Source organism: Grammomys surdaster, unplaced genomic scaffold (assembly GCF_004785775.1).
Source record: "Grammomys surdaster isolate TR1022 unplaced genomic scaffold, NIH_TR_1.0 125793, whole genome shotgun sequence".
NCBI classification, from domain to species: domain Eukaryota; kingdom Metazoa; phylum Chordata; class Mammalia; order Rodentia; family Muridae; genus Grammomys; species Grammomys surdaster.
The window spans coordinates 1,064,454-1,088,228 of NW_021620624.1; the positions used below are offsets into that span (position 1 = coordinate 1,064,454).

The window sequence follows — 23,775 nt, forward strand, 5'->3', positions numbered from 1 at the left end:
GTCAGGAACTTCTGTCCCTCCACTCCTCTCTTCTTCTTGGCTGTCTTTCCTCTTTAAGACTCTAACCTTACACTGTTAACGGACAACTTCTCCCCTCCAGCCCCCAACATCAGATCTGCAAGCTCCCCTCTGTATGGTCAGGACTATAACCCTTAGCATCCTGGACCAAAACAGCCTCCTTCCTCGTTTGTAACCTACCAGGGAGAAGTGTCTCAGAGGCTGTAGATGCTCACCAACACTTTTGGAAAACCATGAAGATGGTTAATTATGGGGTGCTAATTAGCATTCCTAGGTAGTCTGCTTTTACCTAGGAAAATTCCACTGATGACACAGCCTGGCAGATCCATAGGTGGCAATGGTAAGCAGTGTGCCTTATCTCTAATTCTGGCTATCTCTAATTCTGTGAAAGCCACACAACAGCAGGGTTTTCCAAGCTACAGTTTCAACCAGCTTCGTCTCCTGCTTCGTCTCCTGCTCAGATGGTTTAGCAGGATAACTGAAGGGAAAAGTATGCAGTAAAAGCAGAAATTGCCAAGCACTAAAGAAGGGTGTCTGCACCAGGCCTGGTGGTTCAGGTCTGTAATCCATCACTGAGAAGGCTGAAGCCAAGTTCAAAGCCTGGCTAGACCACAGAGCAAGTTCAGGGTCAGCCTAGGCAGCTCAGAGAGATCTCCTCTCAAAATGCATTTGTTTTTAAGGACGAGGCATGTGTCTCAGTGGGAGAGTGCTTGCCTGTTTTGTGTCAGGCCTTTGCCTCAGTCTCTAGTTCCACAGAAAGAAGGGCTTCTATAGGAGCCATGAGACTCCTGGTCACTTGAGAGGCCAATCTGAGCCAGTTCAACCCATTCTTCCTGGAAATTATGCAACCATCTTTTACCATTGTTATAGGATCTCAACCATAGCACATCAGATATACCAAGGATTCTTAACAAGTGGTCTCTGGCCCCTTTGCTTGACACACACTGGAATTATTTTTATTGTATATAATAACCAAGCTTCTTGAGAAACGTTGAACCAAGTCCTCTATACTTTCTACACCATCTGATTCTCTCCAGAAACTCACAAGGGACTCTGTTATCACTCATTTTACAGATGATGAAATTGAGGCCATTTCAAGACTCATATAGATGTTTAATAGTGGGATTTGAACCCAGGCAGTCCAGCACTGAAGCTTAGGGGATTAAAGGTTTTATATTCTTCTTCTTCTTCCTTTTTTTTTAAGATGTATGTATTTATTTTATTTATATGGGTACACTGTTGCTGTCTTCAGACACCAGAAGAGGGCACTGGATCCCATTACAGATGGTTGTGAGCCACCATGTAGTTTCTGGGAATTGAACTCAGGACCTCTGGAAGAACAGTCAGTGCTCTTACCACTGAGCCATCTCTGCAGCCCAAAGGTTTTATATTCTTGTTTCAAACTATTGTTTTCAAAGATGTGACGTTACCTCCTATGGGATGTATCCAAACCCACTGAGAGGACCTCAAACCCCCAACGGCACCATTCTATCACCCACCCTGCCTTTCTCAATGCATACCAGTCCTGGCTACCACTCAGCCTGTCTGCAACTGTAAAAATCAGTGTTCCCCTCCCTCACAGCCCCCCCAAATCTATCCAAAGGAGCCAGCTGGCAGCCATTCAAGAGATTATTGAAGAATCCCTCAAGCAGACATATCAACAAGAGAGAAATTCCTCCAGCCAGCACTTACCTCACCCATAGACCCCTGTCCTCGACACGCCAACCATGTGAAAACCAAGCCAAAGAGCACGCCCAGTGCCATGATGATGTAGGGTATGTTGGTGACAATCAAAGTTGTGTTAATCACAGACTTCAGTTGACTTTCGGTCTCTTTGTCAATGAGAACATTCTGGATGGGGGAGAAATAGTATTATCTTGAGGACTAGGAATCTCGTGTGTGTGTGTGTGTGGGGTGTGTGTGTGTGTGTGTGTGTGTGTGTGTGTGGTGTGTGTGTGTGTGTGTGTGTGTCCATTTCAAACAAACCAGATATACTGATAATTCACCTAGAATAACCAAAGAGGGCATTTAATCTATTTTCTCTTGAAAACAAGTACAACTCGACATAGATTGAAAATAGAGAAAGATGTTAAGAAACGTTGACAAAATATAGGTTAGAGTCTGAAATGTCCCCACAGGCTCCTGTTTTAAATGTTGATTACCATCTTGTAGGACTGGTTTTGTTTGCTTGTCTGTTTATTTGGGTTTCATATTGAGATAGGCTCTCATTCTATATCCCTGGCTAGCCTGGAACTCACAATGTAGACCAGGATGGCCTCCAACTTGTGGCTCTGCCTCTGGAGTGCTGGGTTACAGGTGTATGCCACTATGCTGCACTGCTTTGAAGGACCAAGGGACCTTTAGGAGAGGGAGAGCTGGCTGGGAAGTGGCTTCCTGATCCACTGAGATGTGACGAATCCAGCCACATGCCCCTGCCACCAACCACCAACCATGCCCATCAACATGGCCTCCATGCCATGATAGACTGAAGTCCTGAAATCGCTGTCTCTCTAGTACTAAGGTGAAAGGCATGTGTCACTACTCCTGATCATGATAGGTAATTTAAAATACATTGTGTTTATCTGTTTGCTTGTTGTTATTGTTTGGTGGAGGTGAGCGTGGGGGTAGAGGGGGAGGAGGAGGGGGTGGTGAGTTCTGGAGACCAAACTCAAGTTCTTCAGCATTAGCAGCAAGCACCTTTATCTGCTGAGACATCTCATTTGCCCCCGACATGGGACTTTCACAGACAGTATCTTAAGCTGTCTGGGCCTCAGTAGAGACAAAGGCTTCATGGGATAGCTTGGCAGTGCTTCTCCTCCAGTGTTCAGCTCCTTTCCCATGAGCAGCCCCTCAGAAGGGAGTTTTAATTCACATGGTGTTCTTGAGAAGAGAAATGTCCAAATCAACTCCCAGGCACAGTCCCCTTCCACATTATGGAAGAGAGACTTTCTGAGGGCAGCTTATATTTTAGAACATCATCTTTGAGACTGGAGAGATGGCTTAGCAGTTAAAAGCATCACTCCTCTTGCAGAGCATTGAGTTCAGAGAAGCCACATTGGGAAGCTCACAAACTGCTGTAACTCAGTGCCCTCTTCTGGACGCTGGGCACTGGCATTCACACCCACACATGCACACACGAACACACATAATTAAAACTCTTTGTTTCAGAAAAGCCACCTTCTCTCCCTTAAATAGCACGTCATTACAGCAGCAGACATCATAATGGAAGTATGCTCAGCTTGGACAGTTAACACATCCTGTGGCTTCCTCCTCTTTCAGGACTTACCTCATTGAGATACATCACTGGGAAAACCATAGTCCTAATGTCTCCCGTTTCACTACAAAGACAAAGGATGGCGTTATTTCATGGACATCCTCATGAAAACATCTCTCACCTGGAGAGACAAGTCCAAACAAAGACTAAAGTGCACTTAATTCACCCGGTTACTGGGAACTGGCCATGGACTTCTCAGTTATCTTCACAGACACAGAAATCAAGACTGCAATACTGTCAGCCAGCAATCCAAACCTGCACATCCATGTGGTATTTTACTGAAGTGTAAGCTACAGATGCAGACCCATCAAAGGGGCGCTGATCAGAGCAGAGGACATAAGTGCCACTCCGGAAGTTTCTAGGCCACCATACTCTCTCTGCAACAAGGGCCCACTTGACCACTGTTTGACTTCTCTGTGATCAGTGTTAGGGGCTTTATTTTATTAGGGTCTTAGAACAGTCACATGCTCTAGTTCTCCTTATGTACAGGGTAGAGAGAGGAGAAACCTACTCATAGAAACTAGGCAATAAGCCCAAGATCCCGGTGACTGGGCAGTGAAACCAGGATTGTAATTAAATCTGGAGAGTTCAGTAGGGGATATACATCAAGGTTTATAGATGGATGGATGGATGGATGGATGGATGGATGGATAGATGGATGGACAGACCAGACAGATGGACACAGAGATAGACACATGTGATTTTATATCCTGTCTTTCATTAAATATTTGATAGGTATTTTTTCAGAGCTAAGAAAAATTCCACTGAAAAATGTGGGCAGAAGCTATTCTTGGGGGTTAATTTTTTTTGGGGGGGGGAGGGGAATTCTTACTAAGGAGTTGTTTATGGTTGAAATGTGGAAGAGAAAGGCTGGATCTTAGAGCCTACTGCTAGTGTACAAATGAGAACTTGTGGTAGCTGAAGCAGAGGGAGTGCAAAGAAAAGAGATGGAGACCAGTATCAAGGGGTAGAGGACATTGCTAGGTGACTGGATAAGAGCCATTGCAGACCTACACAGCCTCATCGATTGTGTGAGTCCAAGCAGGTCACTTAAGTTTCGAGTATAAAAAAAGACAATGTAAAGCCATAAGCTGATGTGTATGAAGTGCCAACAGCAGCACCTGATGCATAGACAGCACCTTATAAAGGACAAGGCTGAGGCACCAGGAACACTGAGACCATATCCCACTGGGGACAGACAAATCGAGCAGTTGGAAGTAGGCTCTATTCCCCCTGATACAGGGCTATCAGAAAGTCACAAGGCAAACCCAGCATCGGCCTCTGTAGGAAGAGGTGACACTTACACAAAGTCATCCTGTTTCTTAACGTAAGTGTTGATCTGGAATCTCTTGGCCCCTCTTAAAATAATTCCAGTCAACTGCAAACAAAAAGAGAGGAAAAAAATTAGAATCTATTCAGCCACATTTTCAACAGAGTGTAACTGTGTGGTTCTGACCCACGGGAACCTGCTGCCATGTGTACAAGGCAGAGTGCACAGGGGGAAACCGGTCTCACAGCAGGACCACAAGTATTGATTGCGATGGGGGTCCTGGGACTTTGTAGGGATGCGAATGCCTGGGAATCTGGTAACATGCAGATTCTGATTGGGAGATCACTATGGAAGACAGAAACAGGGCATTTCTATTAAGTTCCCACAATATTGTCCCTTGGTAGAGCAAAGCCTGGAAGTACTCCACCAGAAGCTTCCAATTCCATATTGAATGTGACATCTGGGCAGCTTTCCAGAGCTAAGAAGCTGATGGAAGTCCCTGCCAGAGAATGACTTCCAAATCCAGAGCCCCCCATACCAGAATACAGGAAGCATAAAGCAACAAGCACATATGTGCCCTGAGGGTACAGGACTTTGCCCATCCCATTGTGACAAGCCCTGACAAAAGGGGACTACCTGATGGCTAATGGAGTAGGAATACAGTCACACCTGAGGGCTGAGGCTGCAGCCTAGCTGGTGCAGGGCTTGCCTAGCATGCATGAAGCATGCTGTAGCCCAGGCTGGCCTTGAACTTGTGATCGTCCTGCCTCAACCTCCTGAGTAGCTGGGATCAGTGAGATCTCTGAGCTTTTCATTTAGCTTCTACGTGCGAGTCTCTACAAGAGGGACTCTTGCACTGAAGGGATCTCCAAACACTTTAACATTCTTTTTTTGTGAACTCAAGAGCAAAGTATATACATGTCTGATACCATCTACATGAATAATATATAAGAAACTGGCCAAAGTACCTATAAAAGGTTTGCCAAAAACCAATGACGCCATTTATGCTTAGATCTGTGTATTCCAAGCAGAGAATACAAATCAGATCTGTAGTTCTGAAGGTGAAATCCAACACTGTCTGACAGCAGGCTGGCTGGTTATGCGGGCACAGCCTCAGCTGGTTTCCTGACTGAATTTGTACTGTTGAGTTCATTTTGTTTTGTGCTGCTGGATTGAATCTAGGGCCTCATGCAAGTGAGGTAAGTACTCTACCGCTGAGCCACAACCTTAACGCCGTGTTTTTTCTTTGCTTTCTTTCCATTTTTCTTTAAAGCAGGTTTGCTGTTTCTGCAGATTTGACCCACAGAGTTCAGCTATCCCATTGTAGGCTATGGACCACAATGTGCACAGTGATCCCCTTCCACCCACTTGAATGGCCATAGAAGGAGGGCACATCCCTTAAGAATGCTTTGGATTAAAGTGAACCTGTGTGTACACAGTAAGACATGCTCTTTTACTGAGAAGAAGTGTGTACTCACAGGATTAATGTCCACAAATGTCTCATGTTCTTCCTTGTTTGGACGCATGCCTTTTATGGCAGAAACGAACTTCTCGTCAGCTTGGTAAAAGTGTGGGAAAGATATGATAATGGGTGCACCTGTGGTGATTGACATAGAAATGAACAAGGCTGGGTTTAAGTCTAAGAAGAATACACAGTTCCTGACTGCAGAGTTGGTTCACAATGGAAAAAGAGAAGCCATACCCAAGTGAGCTTGGCCAGGCTCTGTTCAACATTTACACTGCGTTCCTGGCCACCTGCTGTACCCCATTATTATACTGCGCCCCTATACCAACGCCCTGGCCCATTTATACTTACATAGCTACTGAACATACAAGTATACTATGTATCTATGTTAAATAACATCCCAGGACACTATAGGACTAACAACCTTATCCTCATTTTGCATTTGAAGAAGCCGAGATTCCCAAACACCACGAGAATTTCCCAGGGATCATAGCTGTCAGGCTTTGGAGGAAACGGTCCACCTTAGAGAGGGTCTCACCTCAGAGTACTACTAAATGACAGTTCTCTCTCATGGAATGATGTTTTTATTGTTCTTGTTTTGTCTGGGGTTTTGCTGTTTGTTTCAGACATGGGGGCGTCTTATTCTGCACCTCAGGCTGGCCTGGACGATACTCATTCCATAGACCAGGCTGGCCCAGAACTCACAGAATTCCTCCTGCTTCTGCTTTTCAAGTACTAGGATTATAGTCTTACACTCTCATGCCTTATACTTATGTTTAGTATCTTGAGAGACTGATGTAAGGTCTGTGGGCTGCAAAGGACTGGGAGGGTGACGGCTGTCTCAGGCTTAGCCCAAAGATTTTAATGCCAATCAGACAGGAGAACCAAGCTACTGCATCACTTTAGTTTCGAGAAAGGAGCACCATCATTCAGGAAAGAGGGTTGCCATGCAGCGCTCCAAACGAACCTTAAAGAGGGCCAGAGGTGGTAATCCAGCATTGAGGGAGGCTGGGGCAGTAGGATCACTCTGAGTTTATAGATATCCTGGGCTATACAGTGAGTGAGTTTGAGGCCATTGTCCAAATACATAGTGACAACATCTCAAAACAACCACCACGCCACAGACTTTAAAGAGGAATTCTATTCTAAGTAGCACAAATATTAGAAATGCTAGGGTCAGCCTAGTCTACATAATTACAAGACAGCCAGAGCTATATAGTAAGACCATGTCTCAAAAGAAACAAAACAAAAGAGGTGCTAGCAAAGAACTCCTTAGAAAAATTTCATAAAAACACACCCCATCTCTTTGCTCTGTTCCCATGGTGATAAGATGGGGATACTAAGCTATGCACATCATCTCACAACCCGGAGGCTAAGACTCTGGGGATGGGGATAGAAAGTTTGATGGCAGCCTGGGCTACACAACAAGACCCTTCCTCAAGGGAAAACAACAACAATAAGAAGAACAAGAGCAAAGACCAGTCAGGCAAGGCCTCTGTGAGCAATTCTGCTGTGACAACTGACTGCTGAAACTCAACTTCAGAATGAAAAAGACACCTTTTGTCAGGGGCAGCCTTGATGATTCTCTCTCATTTGTGGAAAGGAACAGAGAGCCGAGGCACCAGGGAACTGAGAGAGGGAGCAAGATGCTCAGAGGGTAAGTACCCAAGCCTGAAGACCCAAGGTGGCTCTCAGGATCCCACATAAAGGTGGGAGGAAAGACCTGAACCCATTGAGGGTCCTCTCACTGCCCCATGTGTGCCATGGTGTGCATGCTCACCCGTTATACACCAAGAACAACAAATTCAAATTACATTAAAAAAAAACCAACCAAACAAACAAACAAAAACGGGCTAGAGAGATAGCTCAGTGGTTAAGAACACTGACTGCTTTTCCAGAGGTCTTGAGTTCAATACCCAGCAACCACATGGTGGCTCAGAACCATCTGTAATGGGATCTTATGCCTTCTTCTGGTGTGTCTGATACACATTAGTGTGTACTCATATACATTAAATAAAGAAATAATTAAAAAAATAAAACCACTGGGAAACTCATGATAAGAGTATAAGACTGAATCTGATTCAAAACCATTGAGAATGTTAGCCAAAGGGTGTGCTACCAAAACTAGAAAATGTTTAATTGTTTGCTATATATGTAACAAAACAGCAGCAGCAGCATTTGACACAGGGGATAGTTATGTAGCCAGGCTGGCCTTGAACACTCTATCTCCCTGCTGCTGTCATCTGGGTTCTGGGATTGCAGGCATATGCCAAAATATTATTCCTGAAAGGTTGGAATTGCACTATATATTAGCTTAGTGACAAATTTGGTTTCACACCTCAGAGCTGTCTACATTCTAGGCACCTGTAACCATAACCTCCCTAGACGTTCTTACCGTTCTTGCAGACGCTGACATTCAACACTCCTGAGTCCATGCAGTTTCCCTCGGGTATACAGAAGCCAGCATTTTCGGAGGTATTGGCTAGTATTTCTGCAGGCACCTTATACCGAAAAGCAGGCAGTCCTGCTACGTTCTCAAAGCCACTGAAGGTTATATGTACCGACCTGAGAGGAGGGAAGGATGCAAAGTCAGTGTAGGAACATGGCTTAGCGGGTAGCATGCTTGCCCAGCACCTGTGAAGGCCTGGGTTCAGATCCCAGCCCTGTAAATGCAGGGTGTGACAGCTCACATAATTGTAGCACTAGTGAGGTGAAGGAAGGAAAATGAGAAGTTCAAGGCCATCCTCAGCCGCATCAGGCTCTGGCAAGTTTGAAGCCAGCCTGAGACACCTGAGTCCCTGTCATATTCATATATATATATATATATATATATATATATATATATATATATATATAAAATAGCTTGCCCAGCTGCAAGGAGAGTTAAGATCCAAATCAACACAGCTGCCTTCTGCCATCTGTGCCGTGAGCCATCACACAGCATCATGTCTCAGTGTGCCTCCAGCACCTGTACCGGGATGTGTAAATTCCCATGCGTTGTGAGTGCCTCTGCTTATCCCACACCCTGTCTCACAGTCCAAGAGCTAAAATACCTGCATAAGTCAGATGAAAAGATGTACAGGACCTCATCCTTGCTTATCAACGGGTGGTAAGAATCGCCATCTGTCCCATTAATCATATTGCATGTGTCTGTGGTCCACCAGTCCAGCGACCTATAGTACAGGAGAGAATACAGATGATCTCTAACTGGTCAGTACCTTTCCAGGTATAAGTGGGGCTGGCTACGGCAGCACATCACCCATACATAGGCACAGAAGTGGTAGGAACTACAACAGAGAAAGAAAAAGTAGACTCCAAAATCGCTTTTGATAACAGCCACAAATTTCTGTTTCTTCCAGAAGAGTGCACCTGCATTGGTGTTTAGTAATACTGGTTTAAGGGCCAGCAAGATGGCACAGTGGCTACATAAAACTCACAGCCAGACTTCAATCTCTGGAATCTATGCAAAGGTGCAGGAGAAAAACCAAGGCCACAGTGTTGTCCTTTGACTTCTACATGCACAGTGTGACACATTACATCTTACATCGTATGCAAACGCAGCAGCAACAATGACAATGGAGAGAGAAATACTGATTTACTTAAAACAGTAAACCCAAGTAGACATTAATGGCAGCCCTACTCTGTAGCTAGGCCCAGGACAGAGGGGCTGTGGATTAGATATATCCCATTCCTTAATATTCGTGGAAGACCATTAACTACTCTCTAAATAGTTCTCCCTTCCAAATAACAGACTTGCCCAGGGTAACAGGAGATGCTGATACTGTGTCGCTGTCACTGAAAGCACAGTTGAGATAGCGTGCTTTAACAGTGGTACATGCAGTGGACTAGACAGGGATGATTCCTCCGGGTCTTTGTATTGAAATCCTGCCTGTCAGGTGATCAGGTCATGAGGGGTGCTCTGACATAAGACTAGTGACCGTAGAGGAGGCCCTAGGGATTGGCACGGCCCTTCCATCACATTCGTGAAGTTAAAGCTAGAAGGAGGCCTCTGTAAGGAACCATATCCCTCCCAGCATCAGAGCTGTGAAGAATACATTTCTGCCTGTTATAAGTCGTGCGGCTTAAGATAGCTTGTTAAAATACTGGGAACAGATGAAAACAGTACAAATGGCAAAGGAAGGAGAGGGCAAAAAATAAATAGAAATTCTCCCAATTTCAGGTGCAGATGGTACTCTAAGTTCCTGCACTGGGGGTGTTTACCATGTGAAAACGGGAAATCAAGGCTGATAAAACACGAAAGGAAAACATTCAGACAGTCTACACCACATTGAAAACATAAATGAGCATCTTCCCAGACAAATGCTGGTAAGTATACAGTGGTAGGCAGAGCTGAAGTGATGTTCTTCTGCATGCCAGAGCTCAGGGGAAGAATTGGAGTTCAGTTCCTAAGTTAGTAAGGAGAGAGAATGTTCCACTAGGGCTAGAATCAGGGTCCAAGGAGCAGAGATTCCCTGCTCACCCAAAGAGGCCAAAGAAAGCAGCTTCTACCCATGGTGTGCATTTTGATGCTGTCCAAAGCTGGTGACTCAGAAATAGCCTCACAGCGAAACCTGAGCCAAGCTGTCTGTGGATTTCCCCTGATGGCATGATGGGAGGCCCACTTTGGGCTTAGGTTCTGAACTATATGGAGGCTGACTGGTACATTGAGAGGAATGAGGGGAGAGACAGACAGACAGACAGACAGACACACACACACACACACACACACACACACACACACACACAACTAGCTTCCCAATGGAAACAACTTTTTTATTGAAACGTATAGTAAAATACAGAAAATAAAGCCATCAAGGAAGTTAATTCACTTTAGAAGAAACTAAAATAATAGAACAGGTTAATTCCATAAATGTGTGTGCTTAGTATCACAAAGTGAAACAGTAGCATTCTTAAAAATAATGCAGACTAGGCCAGGGAGATGGAGGCCAGGCCATGGAGATGGAGGAGGCCAGGCCAGGGAGATGGAGGCCAGGCCAGGGAGATGGAGGCCAGGCAAGAGACAAAGCTCAGAGGGTAAGAACACTTGCTGCCCTTGCACAGAATCCAGGTTAGGGTCCCAGCATCCACATGTTGGCTCACAACCCTCTGTACCTCCAATTCCAGAGGATCTAATGCCTTGTGTTCTCATGGGCATCAGAATCACATGTAGTACACAGGCACACATGCAAAGACAAGACAGTCACACATACAAAATAAAACAAATAGACCCTTTTTTACATAGAAAGTCAGGGAGCCTGACAATGAAGCTTACTGTACAGTCCTTGGTATGCAGGAGCTTTTGAGTTTGAGCTCCAGTACCATTTAAAAAAAAAAAAAAACTGGAGGTAGATGGCGTGGTATTGAAAGAAAGAAAAAGACGAAACAAAATTATGAGAATTTAAAAATAAATAGAAAACTTAAATGTCAAAAAATGTTTTGGAATTCCAGGACAGCCTGGGCTATAAAGAGAAACCCTGTCTCGAAAAACCAAAAAAAAAAAAAATGTTTTGGAAAAAAAACTAACAGGAATAGAACTCCAGACAGCATAGCTGAAGACAAAAATCATGAATTAGAAGATAGTTGTAGGGAATTTACATCAATACAAGATCAGAAAATGAAAAATTAATCAAGACACTGAGACTAGACGAAGAGGCTCCAATAAACATTTAGAGGAACTCAGGGGTTAGGAGGCAGGAGAGGCACACAAGCATGGGCGAGCTTAGCAGCCTGGACATGGTGTGGCCACACCCAACACTTCTCCATACAATGCACCAAGCACCCTGTGAGCATCCTAGGACCCCTCCTTGCATCAGGATGCACTGTCTTAGGCCTACGAGTTGAGCTTGCATATCATTACAATCAGACTCATTCTGGATGGGACACGAGAGAGGAAAAGAAGAGATATAGTAAATCTGTCAATCAAGATAAAAAGCCACGGGGCTGGTGAGATGGCTCAGCAGTTACGAGCACTGACTGCTCTTCCGGAGGTAATGAGTTTAAATCCCAGCAACCACATGGTGGCTCACAACCATCCGTAATGATATCTGATGCCCTCTTATGGGTGACCGAGGACAGCTACAGTGTACTTCAATATAATAAATAAATAAAAACCTTTGGGCTGGAGTGAGTGGGGCCAGGCTAGAGCAAGGGGGGGAAGGGAAGGGGGGGAGGATAAAAAAACCCCACATACATTATGATCCTTATCAATCATACTTCTCGTGAACACTGAAAGAGTCCCAGACAGTAATCGGATCTTTTGAGGCCCCATGCACACGGCCTGCTGGGCGTCTCGAGACCACCTCATTCTGCTGACCCACACTACCATTTTGCTTTGAAGAGGGTCTCTGTGCTATTGTACAAATCTCCCTGTGCTTATTCCAATGCTTTGAATAAGATACCAAGAACCTGGAATCACTGGGCCTAAACACCAACCACGTGTAGCCAGACTCGGGTAAATGCCAGTAAAGTGAGTAGATAGTGGCCGAAACCTTCCCCAGATCTCAGACTGGAAGCCTTAGATTAGAAGTGTGCCTGCCCCAGGGCCAAACAGAATCATGACATAAATCCCAATCTGGATGCAGAAGATCAAAGGAAAGGCAAACACTAAAGGTCAAAGGACAGTTGGCTCACAGGTGCAATTCCAGTGTCTGTGGGGCCAGGCAGACAGAGCCAGAGCTCCAGGCCAGCCTGGGCTACATAGTGAGAGATTGACTCATCCCAAAAGTAAACCAAAGGGGCTGTGGATATACCTCAGAGGTAGAGGCTTTAGAAATACAAGGACTGAGTTTAAAGACCAGTACTACCACTACCACACCCCACTCCCTCAAAAAAAGAAAAACCAAACAGAAAACCCAGGGTCACACGTTTGTGTGGTAACCCAGCACTCATGAGGCAAAGGGAGGCAGATCTCTGTAGTCTACACAGTGAGTTCCAGGCCAGCCTGGGCTACACAGTGAGACCTTGTCTCAAAATTAAATCAAGGTGCAAGGATGTGAATGTGAAAAAAACAGGTAAAATTATTGTCCTATTTGGAAGGAAAAATGAAAAACATGAGCCATAAAAATCTAAGCCTAGAAAAGAATCTAAAAATAAATTCAAATATGTCAAATAACATAACGCACATTTATCCGTAATTTATTATGAATATAAAAGACTACACCACTTTAGTATTATTAATAGGTGAGAAAAGAAGTGTTTGGGTATAAAACAAAAATTAGGTAATAAAAGTTTTTAATTTGAAATATAATACTGAATGAAAATGAATTTCATCTTTAGAAAGAATAACATGAACAAGCCACACCCATGAAGTGAAAAGAGAGGTGGTTCCTCCCTCCTTCCCTCCCTCCCTTCCTCTCTCCCACCAAACAAATACTGGTTTGACAGTCTTTGAACTGTGGCTACCACACATTTATTCTATAACTACCAAGGAAAACCAGCGAGGCTATTCCACGATTTCTAATTCACGCCTGGCCATTGTAAGCATACAAATCTTTAATACTTATTCTCAAGGTGTTTTTTACCCTCACCTTGATTAGTAAACTAATAATTTTAAGAATACTGACCTTTTTTATACAAAAGACAAATGCCAACTTATTTTCCATTGCTGTGATCAAATTCAGAGCTTTGTGTACGGTAGGCAGGGGCTCTGCCAGTAAGCAACAGCCCCAGTATTAAATTAAGACAGAAAAAACAAAGGGCATATTTTGTTTAAATGAAAACTTGGAAAACCTTACGCTAGCAACTCTCACTGGACTTACCTTTTTCCTTTCCACTCCACAATTTTTGAAAAGTTAAGGTAATTGTCTTCTCCAGTCAGAAAAACATACTCGCCGTCATTAGTTCCGTTTCTCTGGAAAGAAATGAGTGTCACCATTAAAGAATGATTGAATATAAACATTAAAATACCAAAATGCGTCTGAAATGCTGTGATATTTTAACCCTCGGGAGCCGAGCTCTGTGAGACAGGACATTGTTGGGACTCAGGCTGCTCTCCCAGAGTGAAACAACTTTCAGGACCCATTCTCTCACAGAGGTAATATTTAAACTTGTTTATAATTGTGTCTGAACAAGCCTTAAGGCTTGCCCTCTGCTGGACAGGAAGAGAAATGCTATGGCGCTATGCATTGAGAGTGAGACCTTGGACGGGCACAGGCTAGACCATGAGCATACTGCCTCGCCCTACTTCAGTGCTTCACTCCTAAGGGAGGTTAGTTTTATCTGCCACTAACTATTCATTTTATGACAGTTTCTTCCCTTCCCACTCCAAAGCCACTGTCTTATTTTTTCACAGACTTTGTAAAAATATTTAGAGCTCCTGGCAATTTTGGTCTTCACCTGGAAGAAAGCCAGACTTGAGATGCACTCTGGCTTATGTGCCCTCTTCCCCCTGCGTGCTGAAGACAGGTTCTATAAAGAAAACTTACCTCAAGGAACAGGCCGAAATTAGGGGAGATGTCAGGTTTGAAAATATGGACGAGGGACAAGATCTCATCTTTGTAGCCCCAGAGCAGTTCGTGTACAGTGTGAGTCACAAACAGCTTCTGCTGATAGGCTTTCAGCATGGCCTCGATGAGCTCCCTGAGGAAGGGCAGCTGGGCCAGTTCCACCACAGTCTGCAGGGCAGAGGCAGGTTAACCAGTGTCCCCCCCACAAAAAACACCCACATCACCCACTTGGCTGAATAGAAGGGGCCGGAAACGGAGATGTAAATGTTTGAGACTAAACAAAATCCAACCAGTGACCTTCCTGTCTCTGTGTGGAGTAAGAGCTTAGCTACTGCCCTTTCTCCTCTCTCTCTCTCTCTCTCTCTCTCTCTCTCTCTCTCTCTCTCTCTCCCTCTCTCTCTCTCTCTTGTGTGTGTGTGTGTGCGCGCGCGCGCATGTATGTGTCTGTCTGTCTGTCTATCTGTATAGATTTCATGGCCTTACACATAATAGACAAATACTCTACCACTGCCTCTATCCTAAGCTCCAGGCCCCTTTTTAGTAAATTTTGAGACAGGGTCTCACTAAGTTGCCCAGGCTAACCTTGAACTCACTCTGAAGCCCAATCTGGGCTTTTTGATCTTCCAGTTTTTGCCACAGAAAGTAGCTGGGATCACAGGCCTGGACCACCAGTCTCATATTACATCTTATTGTAGATGCGAATTTAAACTTCTCTTTAGCAGGCTCTGAATGATGCCAATGTGGCAGAGGTCTTATACACGCATAGGGACCTTTGGCCACAAGGTGGCGCCATTTTCCCTGGAGCAAAGTGGAGGCTGGCCCTTTAAACTCTACCTTTAGCAGCAGGGCAAGGCAAGGCAAGATTCTAGATTCAGATCCCAGTGCTAAGTTGCAGTCACTTTGGAGTGGAGGTCTCAGGGGAGGCTGGTGTAGGTAGTAAAGCTCCCTGGAGGACTGGGGATTCGGCTGTGTGTAAAGCAGCCCCATCTGCCAGATGCTACCATGCAGGAAGCTCCGAATTTGATCCCTAGCTCCACATTAAACAACAAACAAAGGTGGTAGTCTAGCCTGGGCTACAAGAGATCCAGTTTCAAGAAAGAATGCCCCTAAGTTTAAGTGTGTCATAGGTATAACACAGGTGTTATAAGGTGGAATTGTCATCATAATTTGAGACCAAGAAAAACACAGTAGACTCTAACCAAAGGTCTGAAAGGAGAGGGAAATGTCAATCGTGTGTCTTAAATTTTTTAAACTTAGAATAAAAATGTAAGAGGTGACTTGCCAATTCTAGTAGGTTTCTAAGACAAAATGAAGGAAAAATATGTTTGAAATTTCTAGGTACCATTAAAAAAAAAAGTCCTTCCTTATTTGCATAAATGCTAATCCTAAACACAGGAAAAAAATCCCAGAGACCTAGTCTCTGAATGGCTTTTGAAATGACCTTATTTTACAGACCTCAGAAAAAAATCTATCTATATATTTAGTAAAAGTACATACACGTGAAAGGCTGGCTACGTACTGGTGCTGGAGTATGTCTATAATTCAAGCACTAAGCAAATGAAGAAGAATCAATGCCAAGCTGGAGGCCAGGAGGGACACACACACACACACACACACACACACATCAAAGTCTTTCTGCATATGTATATTTTGTGTTTGTTTTCTGATGGTGCTGGAATTAAATTCAGGGATTCATGCTAAGCAAGCTGAGCTCCCCCTCCCCCATATTATCTATATTTATCATAAAATAGCTCTTAAATTATATAACTTATCTTATTATCATGAAATAATAGCTGAAATAATAGCTCTTAAATCATATCATCTTGCCATTTTCCTTCCACAACCCCGTGATAATGATACTAACAATGATGACACTCACCAACAGAGGAATATTTATCGTTCTAATCAAATCAACCTTAGGGTCTCCAACAGATTGGTTTCGTTCAAAAACATATGCCTTATTGGTGACAGCAGATATGGTTGTTCCATTTTCTCCAAACTGAATGTTTGCCTTGTTCCTGTGCTCCCTAAACAAACAAACAAAATTATCTGAAAATAGATACCAGTTTAACAAACAAAGCCATCCCTCCACTCAGTCCTAAAGTTACATTTTTTTCAATATAACATTTCTAATAAAGTGATTATTTACATAGGCTGCTGATACTCAGCTGCAAAAAACTATAGCTTACAGCCAAGATGCTGAAAGGGGATGAGACCTAGGAAAACATCAAAATCTATGGTTTCCACTTTTTTTCTTCCAGAATCAGGAAGACATAATAGTCAAACAGACAAATAATAGACAAATGAACTGTTTCCTCAATTACAACTTGGTCCTGAAATGTTTTCAATTCAGTTCACAGGTTCGGTTTGGTTTCAATTTGTATCCTGGTGCCTCTGATTCCAACTATAATTTAGTTGTAAATTTGTTTTAAAAGTTGAGGCCACAGCTAGGTATATTGACACATGTCTGTAATCCCAGCAGGAGGGTAACTGTCAAGTCTGAGGGTAGCCTGGTGTACATAGTAGCATGACTGACTCCAAAAATTTTTAAAAAAATTGAGGCCCAAAGCTCTATTGGGGGCAGGGGAAGAGAAACTCACAGAGGTGAGGAAATGAATTGGAATCAACACAATAAATTGGAATTTATTCCCGTTCCTATGCATAATTCAGCTTAGTTCAAATCAGTTCACAAAATGAGAAATTGCTTAGAAAGAGCTTGACTGGTAGTATAATAAGTGACAATTGTTTACACTGACAAGTATTTCTAAGTAGCTGGCTGAGAAGGTTTCTCAATGCTTCTGACACAGGAAATGGTAAGTATCTGAGGTGATGGATATGCCCGTTCACTGGGAACAAATCACTGTGTCAAGAAACACGTCTCTCAGAGTGCTTGGGGTGGGTGGGTGACAGCTCATGCCTGTGATCCCAGCACTTGGGAGACTCTTGTAGCCCACATTGGCCCCCAGTGAGGGGCAATGCTCTTGTCTTCCCAAGTGCTAAGATTTCAGGCATGGACCGTTACATCTGTCTAGAAAATCTTTCGTTAAATACATGGTTAACAAAATGTTGTCTATAGACGCATACAGGTTAGAAGATGGGCCACGACCACTTCCCCCATAGGCCCTTTTGACCTTGGGATTCTGGTTGTTTTTTTGTTTTTGTTTTTTTTGTTTTTTTTTTTTTTTTTTTTTAATTTCGTTTTGACCAGCTGTCCATCTGTGAAGTTTGCTAACTATACTTGCTTTAGGCACTCAGTTATAAACTTCTGAGTGAAATCCTTTAGACTGTGAAGGAATTGGCATGCAGCCTCCGGTAAGATGGTAAATAAGCCAAGGGCAGAAGCCTGAATATTTTGTCTTAACTCCTCCTAAATTCTCTGTAGTTTGGGGTTGGTTTTGTCTTTGTTTTTAAACAAAGTCCTGCTAGGTGGTTCTGGCTAGAACTCACTATATAAATCAGACTGTCCTTAAACTTGCAGTGACTCTCCTGCCTCTGCCTTCTGAGAACTCGGATTATAACTATAAGCCCCCTGCGTCTCATACTTTCTAGATTTAAAATAATAGAAAAGAAAATAATAAACAAAGGCATGTGTGATAAACAGGCACACAAGAGAACAGAGAAGCCTTTGAATGTTCTATAGCGCTAAGCACTGAGCTATACACAGTACGTATGAAGATCTGACCTTTGCAGAGCTTCCTCTGGGTCGGACCTCCTAAAAGGTGACTTAACAACATCAGTGGGGTGTAACCAATGAATGCCTGTAATACAGACCAGATTTAAATAACTATGAGAAAGAAAACAGTCAAATGTCTTCTAGGAATATACAATGTACCAAGTACAGATGACTGTGTTCAAAAATATTTGTTTGACCTTCAGAGGTTTTCAGTGACTTTTGTTTTTTGATTTCTGGTCCCTTCTTCTGGTGGCAGCCTGATTTCCTTTCCTCTCTGTCCTGGACCACTACACAGGGTGCTGGGGGCCTGAGTGTAGCAGTTCCTATGACTTCTCAATTGGGACCCCCCCTTGAGGCCCAGCATCCCCCAGTGCAGCTCATGGGATCTGATGAAGTACACACTCCTATGACTCAGATCTTTAGCTTATGTTTTAGGTTTGGTTTTCTGCTTTGAGGCAGGGGCTCACTACACAGGCCAGGCTGACCTTGAACCTGCAATCTTGCCTCAGCCTCCTAAGTACTGGGATTCCAGATTTGTCCCACTGGCCTGCTTCACCTCCTAAGCTGTTCCTTTTGTCGCTAGTAAACTACTTGCTTTACATCCTTCAAACAGGCTCTCCTGACTCCTATGGAGAACGGGTACTTTCCCTCTCTTGAGATCAAACATCCTTCCTCTAGAAGTTATACCCTAGTCCTTGTGGATGAGAAAACAATTTGGGGACCAGACAGATTTGAAGTCTGGGTCATTTGACCTCAGTCACAGAAGTTAATTCAAAGTGATTATTAGAAGATGAAGGAGAGGAAATTTTCAAGCTAAACACTTGCTCAGCCAAAGCTGCCCCTCCACAGAAGGCTCCACTCCCGCAGGCCCTCTCCCGAGTGTCCCCACATTGAGATGGAGGACAGACCTTCTTCAGGAACTGGTTATAATGGTTATTGAGTACCCACAGTGATCAACATGCCCCCAAGGACTCCAAACAGGTGGCCCAGGTGAGCACCAATTTGAAAAAACAGGAGGCTGGACCAGGGAGCAGCACCTGTCACCCAGATAGGTCCAGGGGCCAACGCGGTCAAGTTTCCTAACGTCAAAATCAGAGTCTTTACTAAGCAGATTTTGCTTATGTTTTCTTCCCCGGAGATTTAGTTCATGAACCTAAAGGCCTGATCACTCCCAGGCCTATTTCACTTACCCTTACGTATATAACACTGACTGAGAAGACGACTTTTAAGAAGTTCTTTACTATGTGGAAATCTAAGGGTAAATTGAGGACAGAGATGCCAATCAGTTTAGGCCTGTAACCTAACTTGGTTTCTTAATAAAGTTCACTAGTCAAAGCCAAGGTTTTCTGATAGTATCCCCATGGGGTGATGACTCAGTCAGACTACTTACAGCTGACCTCATGACTTCCCTCAGCTACTTAGAATCCTCCACTGATCCTAAATCATCACTGACTCCTGGCTTTTACAGAGTGCTGTACATGGAAAGAAAAAAACCAGTAAGACACCTGGCTTCCTACTCTGCTGAGGGAGAGAAGGAGAGAGGAAGAGAAAGAGAAAAAGAGGGAGCTTTCCTCTCAAAACAGCATGATCAGCCAAAAAAACCCACTTTATTTTTCCTCTGGCAATGCTCAGACAAGGAGATGGCCGTGTACATACACATGAATGCATGCCAGCTACCAGCTGATCAACAACAGTCAACTAGACACAGTGAAGTTGTTGGGAAACAAGAAACAGACAGCAAGAAGTGATCAGATTACCATCAACATTAAAGAAGACCTAAGAACTATCTAGAAATACAGACAACTGATTAAATCAGAAACAAAAGCCATCTTGGACCTAGACAAGGAATCAAGGAACTGTATTTCCAATTGCCTGGTATAATTGCCCTGTTATTCAGTAGACAATAATAATCTGAGACTACAGTTTAATGTTTGTTAAAAACTATGGTGGATCTAAGCATTAAAAAAGAGAGAAAAAAAGAAAAGAAAGAAAAAGAAAGTGAAAGACAGAGAGAGAGAGAGAGAGAGAGAGAGAGCGCCAGGAGGGAAGCCCCATCTGTAGACCCTGCTCTGGGGATGCTGAGGCCAGAGGATTTCAATTTTGAAGACATCCTAGGCTATATTGTGAGACTTTTCTCAGAAAGAAAGGAAGGGGAGAGAGGGGGAGGGAGGGAAGAGAAGAGAGTTGGATGAAAATCCTGGTGTGGCGGTATTACACGGAAGGTCAGCACCACGGAGGCTGAAGGAGGAGGTTACTTGAATCTAAGAATCCAGAAGTTTCAGACCAGCACAGCTTACATACACCAAAGTACTGCTTTAAAAAAACAACATCAGAAACAAAACAAATTAAGAAGGAAATGAAAGAAAGACGCCTGGCATGGTGACTTCCCCCTGCAGGCTCTGGCTTTGGGAGGCTGCAGTAAGACTGCTGTAACTTTGAGGTCAGCCTAGAATACACAGTGAATTCCAGATCAGCCTGGGCTGCAGAGCAAGAGTCTCTAAAGCAAACAAAGGAAGGAAATGTTTGAGTTATACCCTGAGAACTACTGAATTACACAGGAAGAAGGAACACATGGAAAGAAATAGAACAGTTTTAATTCACTGGAGAAATCAACAGCTGTGCTTCCAGCTCCTTTGAGACGCTGGGTAAATTGGTTCATATAATGTGTTAGGTTAGGGATGGGTGACACCTCTCAGCACTGTAAAAGCATTTTCCCAGCATGCACTGGGCTCAGTCTGTAACACCAAAAGGAAAGCAAGCAAGCAACACCCTGACCTTTAGTCATTACGTTCATCCCAAAGGGGGTTAGTCATGGATTCACCCATAGCTCTCTATGGAAAATCACTGTGGTTCTATCAGGGCGGTGGCTGGTATCAGTGACCCAGCTCACCAGACGGAGGTGAAGGCTGAGGCCTGGCTTTTTGCTCAGTCCTGTCCACAGTAACACTTGGCTCTGGGACTAAAAAGTCACTCGTGGTTTCTTTGGCTTTATCTTTTTTAAGATAAGGCTTTACAATGTTGCCTTGGCTAGCCTGAGACTCATTCTGTGAAAGTCAGCCATCCCTCTGCCTCGGCCTCTCTAGTGGGAATTGAAGTGTGAGCCTGCTCTCCACGGCTTCTGTCTTTGTTTCTTCATTGGTAAAGTGGCGACCGCAATGTGCCTATCTCACAGAGATGCTGAGAAATAAAGCTTAGAGATGTAAAGCTCCGGGGAAGTTCACAGCACACACAACATTCAGTCGTGACCGTGTCAGGACACTTAGTCATGACCGTGCGGCATCGCCACCTGTGCCAGGTTCTGGAGATGTGGGATGCTATGAAGCCTCCTGTCTTCAGAGCATCCACACTGAGGCACAGGAGACTGCCATTTAGATACCAGACGGGACACCATGAACAGTTCTAAGGTAAACGTGTAAGTGCATACAACTCTTCAACCTGCCAGTCTCATTTCTTTGGATGGATACCAGTGGTAAGATGTATGAGTCACACAGTAGCTCTATTTTTAGTTTTTTAAAGGAGCTCCCATATGTTTTCCATAATGCCATTAATTTACATTCCCCAAAACAGTAGGAAAGTAGGAGTGAGAGGTTTTTTTTTTTTAAGCTAAAATATGGTAGAAGAGGGGCTGCAGAGGTGGCTCAGTGGTGGACCTAGTTTGGCTTCCACATCCATGCCACGTGACTCGAAACTACCCGTGTCTCTGATACCAGGGGATTTGATATCCTCTTCCAGCCTCTGCCTGCACTTACGTAGACACACACACACACACATACACATCAAAATAAATCTTAAAAATAAGAAAAGATAGGAGGGGGCTAGAGAGATGGCTCAGTGGTTAAGAGCACTGACTGCTCTTCCAGAGGTCTTGAGTTCAATTCCCAACAACCACATGGTGGCTCACAACCATCTGTAATGGGATCTGATGCTCTCTTCTGGTGTGTTTGAAGAAGACAGTGTACTCATATACATAAAATAAATAAAATCTTTAAAAAAGAAAAGATAGGAGGGCTGGGGAGACAGCTCAGTCAGCAAAGTGCTTACTTTGCAAGCATGAGACCTTAGTTCCATCTCCTGAACCCACGTAAACAGGTAGGTAAGTCACGGTGGCGCAGGTTTGTAACCCCAGCGCTGGGACACTCCGGGGCCTAAGTAGTGGGTTTTAGCTAGGCTAATCGAGAGAGCCACTCTCAAAAGGAAACAACCCCACTTAAGATTTAGCACATACATTTTTCTTCCTTCTGTCAAAGCAGTCATACATGGAAAGAAGGAATATATGAAGGAAAATCTAAGGAACACAAAACCAAGGCTTATTAGGAGGATATTGTAAATTTAACAAATACTTAATGAAAGTATGAAGATCAACTGAACAGGCTGTAGACAAATTAGTTTTAATTCCTGAAGGAGTAATAGAAAAAAAACTGATAAAAACAGTAAGTCTGTCAAATGCTGAGAGAGCCACAGGCTATCACACACCTATAGAAGTCTCAATCAACGGCTTCACTGAACAGAAGGCTCTCGGGGCAAGTTAGTTCTGGCCACTCAACGTGGGGCTTCAGAAAACTCAGATGCAACACTGAACTGGTCAGACTGGTTCTTCATACATGGACCTGCCATGTCTCCCAGGAACATCCAAACTCTGTATGCAACATTGCTAGCTCTTGGGGCAACAAACCCACTGCAAACTATCAGAAGAGCCAGGCCTTGGCAGCCCAGAAGCCTTCCTTCCTCTGAGAGTTCCCCTCACTATTCCCTCCACACTGAACAGTGGCAGTGTCACCATGTCCTCCCTCACTGTGCCCCAGGCCCCCTGGCACACCATGGCTAAGATCAGCTGAGCTAGCTGGGAGTACCAGTTCATCCCTTTAATCCTAGCACTTGGGAGGCAGAAGCAGACAGATCTCTCTGTGTTAGAGGCCAGCCTGCTATACACAATGAGCAGGCCAGTAGGAGCTCACTGAACTGTCAAATGATGCTACAGGTACTATGGTATAGTACCTGTATATACTTCAGTCTGTCAGCCCCCCAGAATAGCACAATCAAATAACAAGTGGCATCGGATCCACTTGAAGACTGCAGAAAGCAAGTACAGGCAAAACAGGATCCACCAAGAAGTTTGATGGTTCCCTGCAAAGCTATGTTCATTTACAAACCCAGATTTCAGGGAGCCCAGCCAACCTGCATTTGTGGCGTCTTCATAACAGCCATCCATTTGCAGAGCCTGGTCCTTCTCCAATCTACCCTTGACTTTCCCTGACTGAGTCCTGCCATTCTGGCTGAGCTACTCATTAATGAACTCCTCCGCTTGTATCCTCCGGTTCTAAACCACAGCTGGGACCATGTCACTCACTTCTTCCATTCGTGCTAACAGATGCTGGATGCTCAAGATGAAAGGACCTCCCTGCATGCTTCACCCCATCCCACCGCTCCCGTGCCACATTGGCCTCCCAGTATTTCAAGAAGTCAGATATGTATAGCCACTTTGTGTGTGTGTGTGTGTGTGTTTTTTCATGTGTGAGTGTGGTGTGTGTTTTCACATGTGTTTGTGTGTATGTATGTATATGTATGTCTGTGTGTATATGTGTTTGTGTGTGTGAAGTGTATGTGTTTATGTCTCTGTGTATATGTATGTGT

General features: G+C 44.0%; 1 protein-coding gene across 1 annotated transcript in view; it reads right to left on the bottom strand.

The window, feature by feature from the left end:
- The window catches only part of Scarb2 (scavenger receptor class B member 2), a 63,359-nt gene that overhangs the window by 2,953 nt on the left and 36,631 nt on the right, over positions 1-23,775 (bottom strand). The window contains exons 3-11 of the mRNA XM_028789171.1: positions 16,351-16,498; positions 14,451-14,639; positions 13,785-13,876; positions 9,081-9,200; positions 8,423-8,592; positions 6,041-6,159; positions 4,597-4,670; positions 3,305-3,356; positions 1,711-1,869 (exon numbers count right to left, since the gene is read on the bottom strand). Of these exons, the coding sequence (XP_028645004.1) occupies positions 1,711-1,869; positions 3,305-3,356; positions 4,597-4,670; positions 6,041-6,159; positions 8,423-8,592; positions 9,081-9,200; positions 13,785-13,876; positions 14,451-14,639; positions 16,351-16,498 (1,123 nt within the window). The remainder of the gene's footprint in view (positions 1-1,710; positions 1,870-3,304; positions 3,357-4,596; positions 4,671-6,040; positions 6,160-8,422; positions 8,593-9,080; positions 9,201-13,784; positions 13,877-14,450; positions 14,640-16,350; positions 16,499-23,775) is intronic.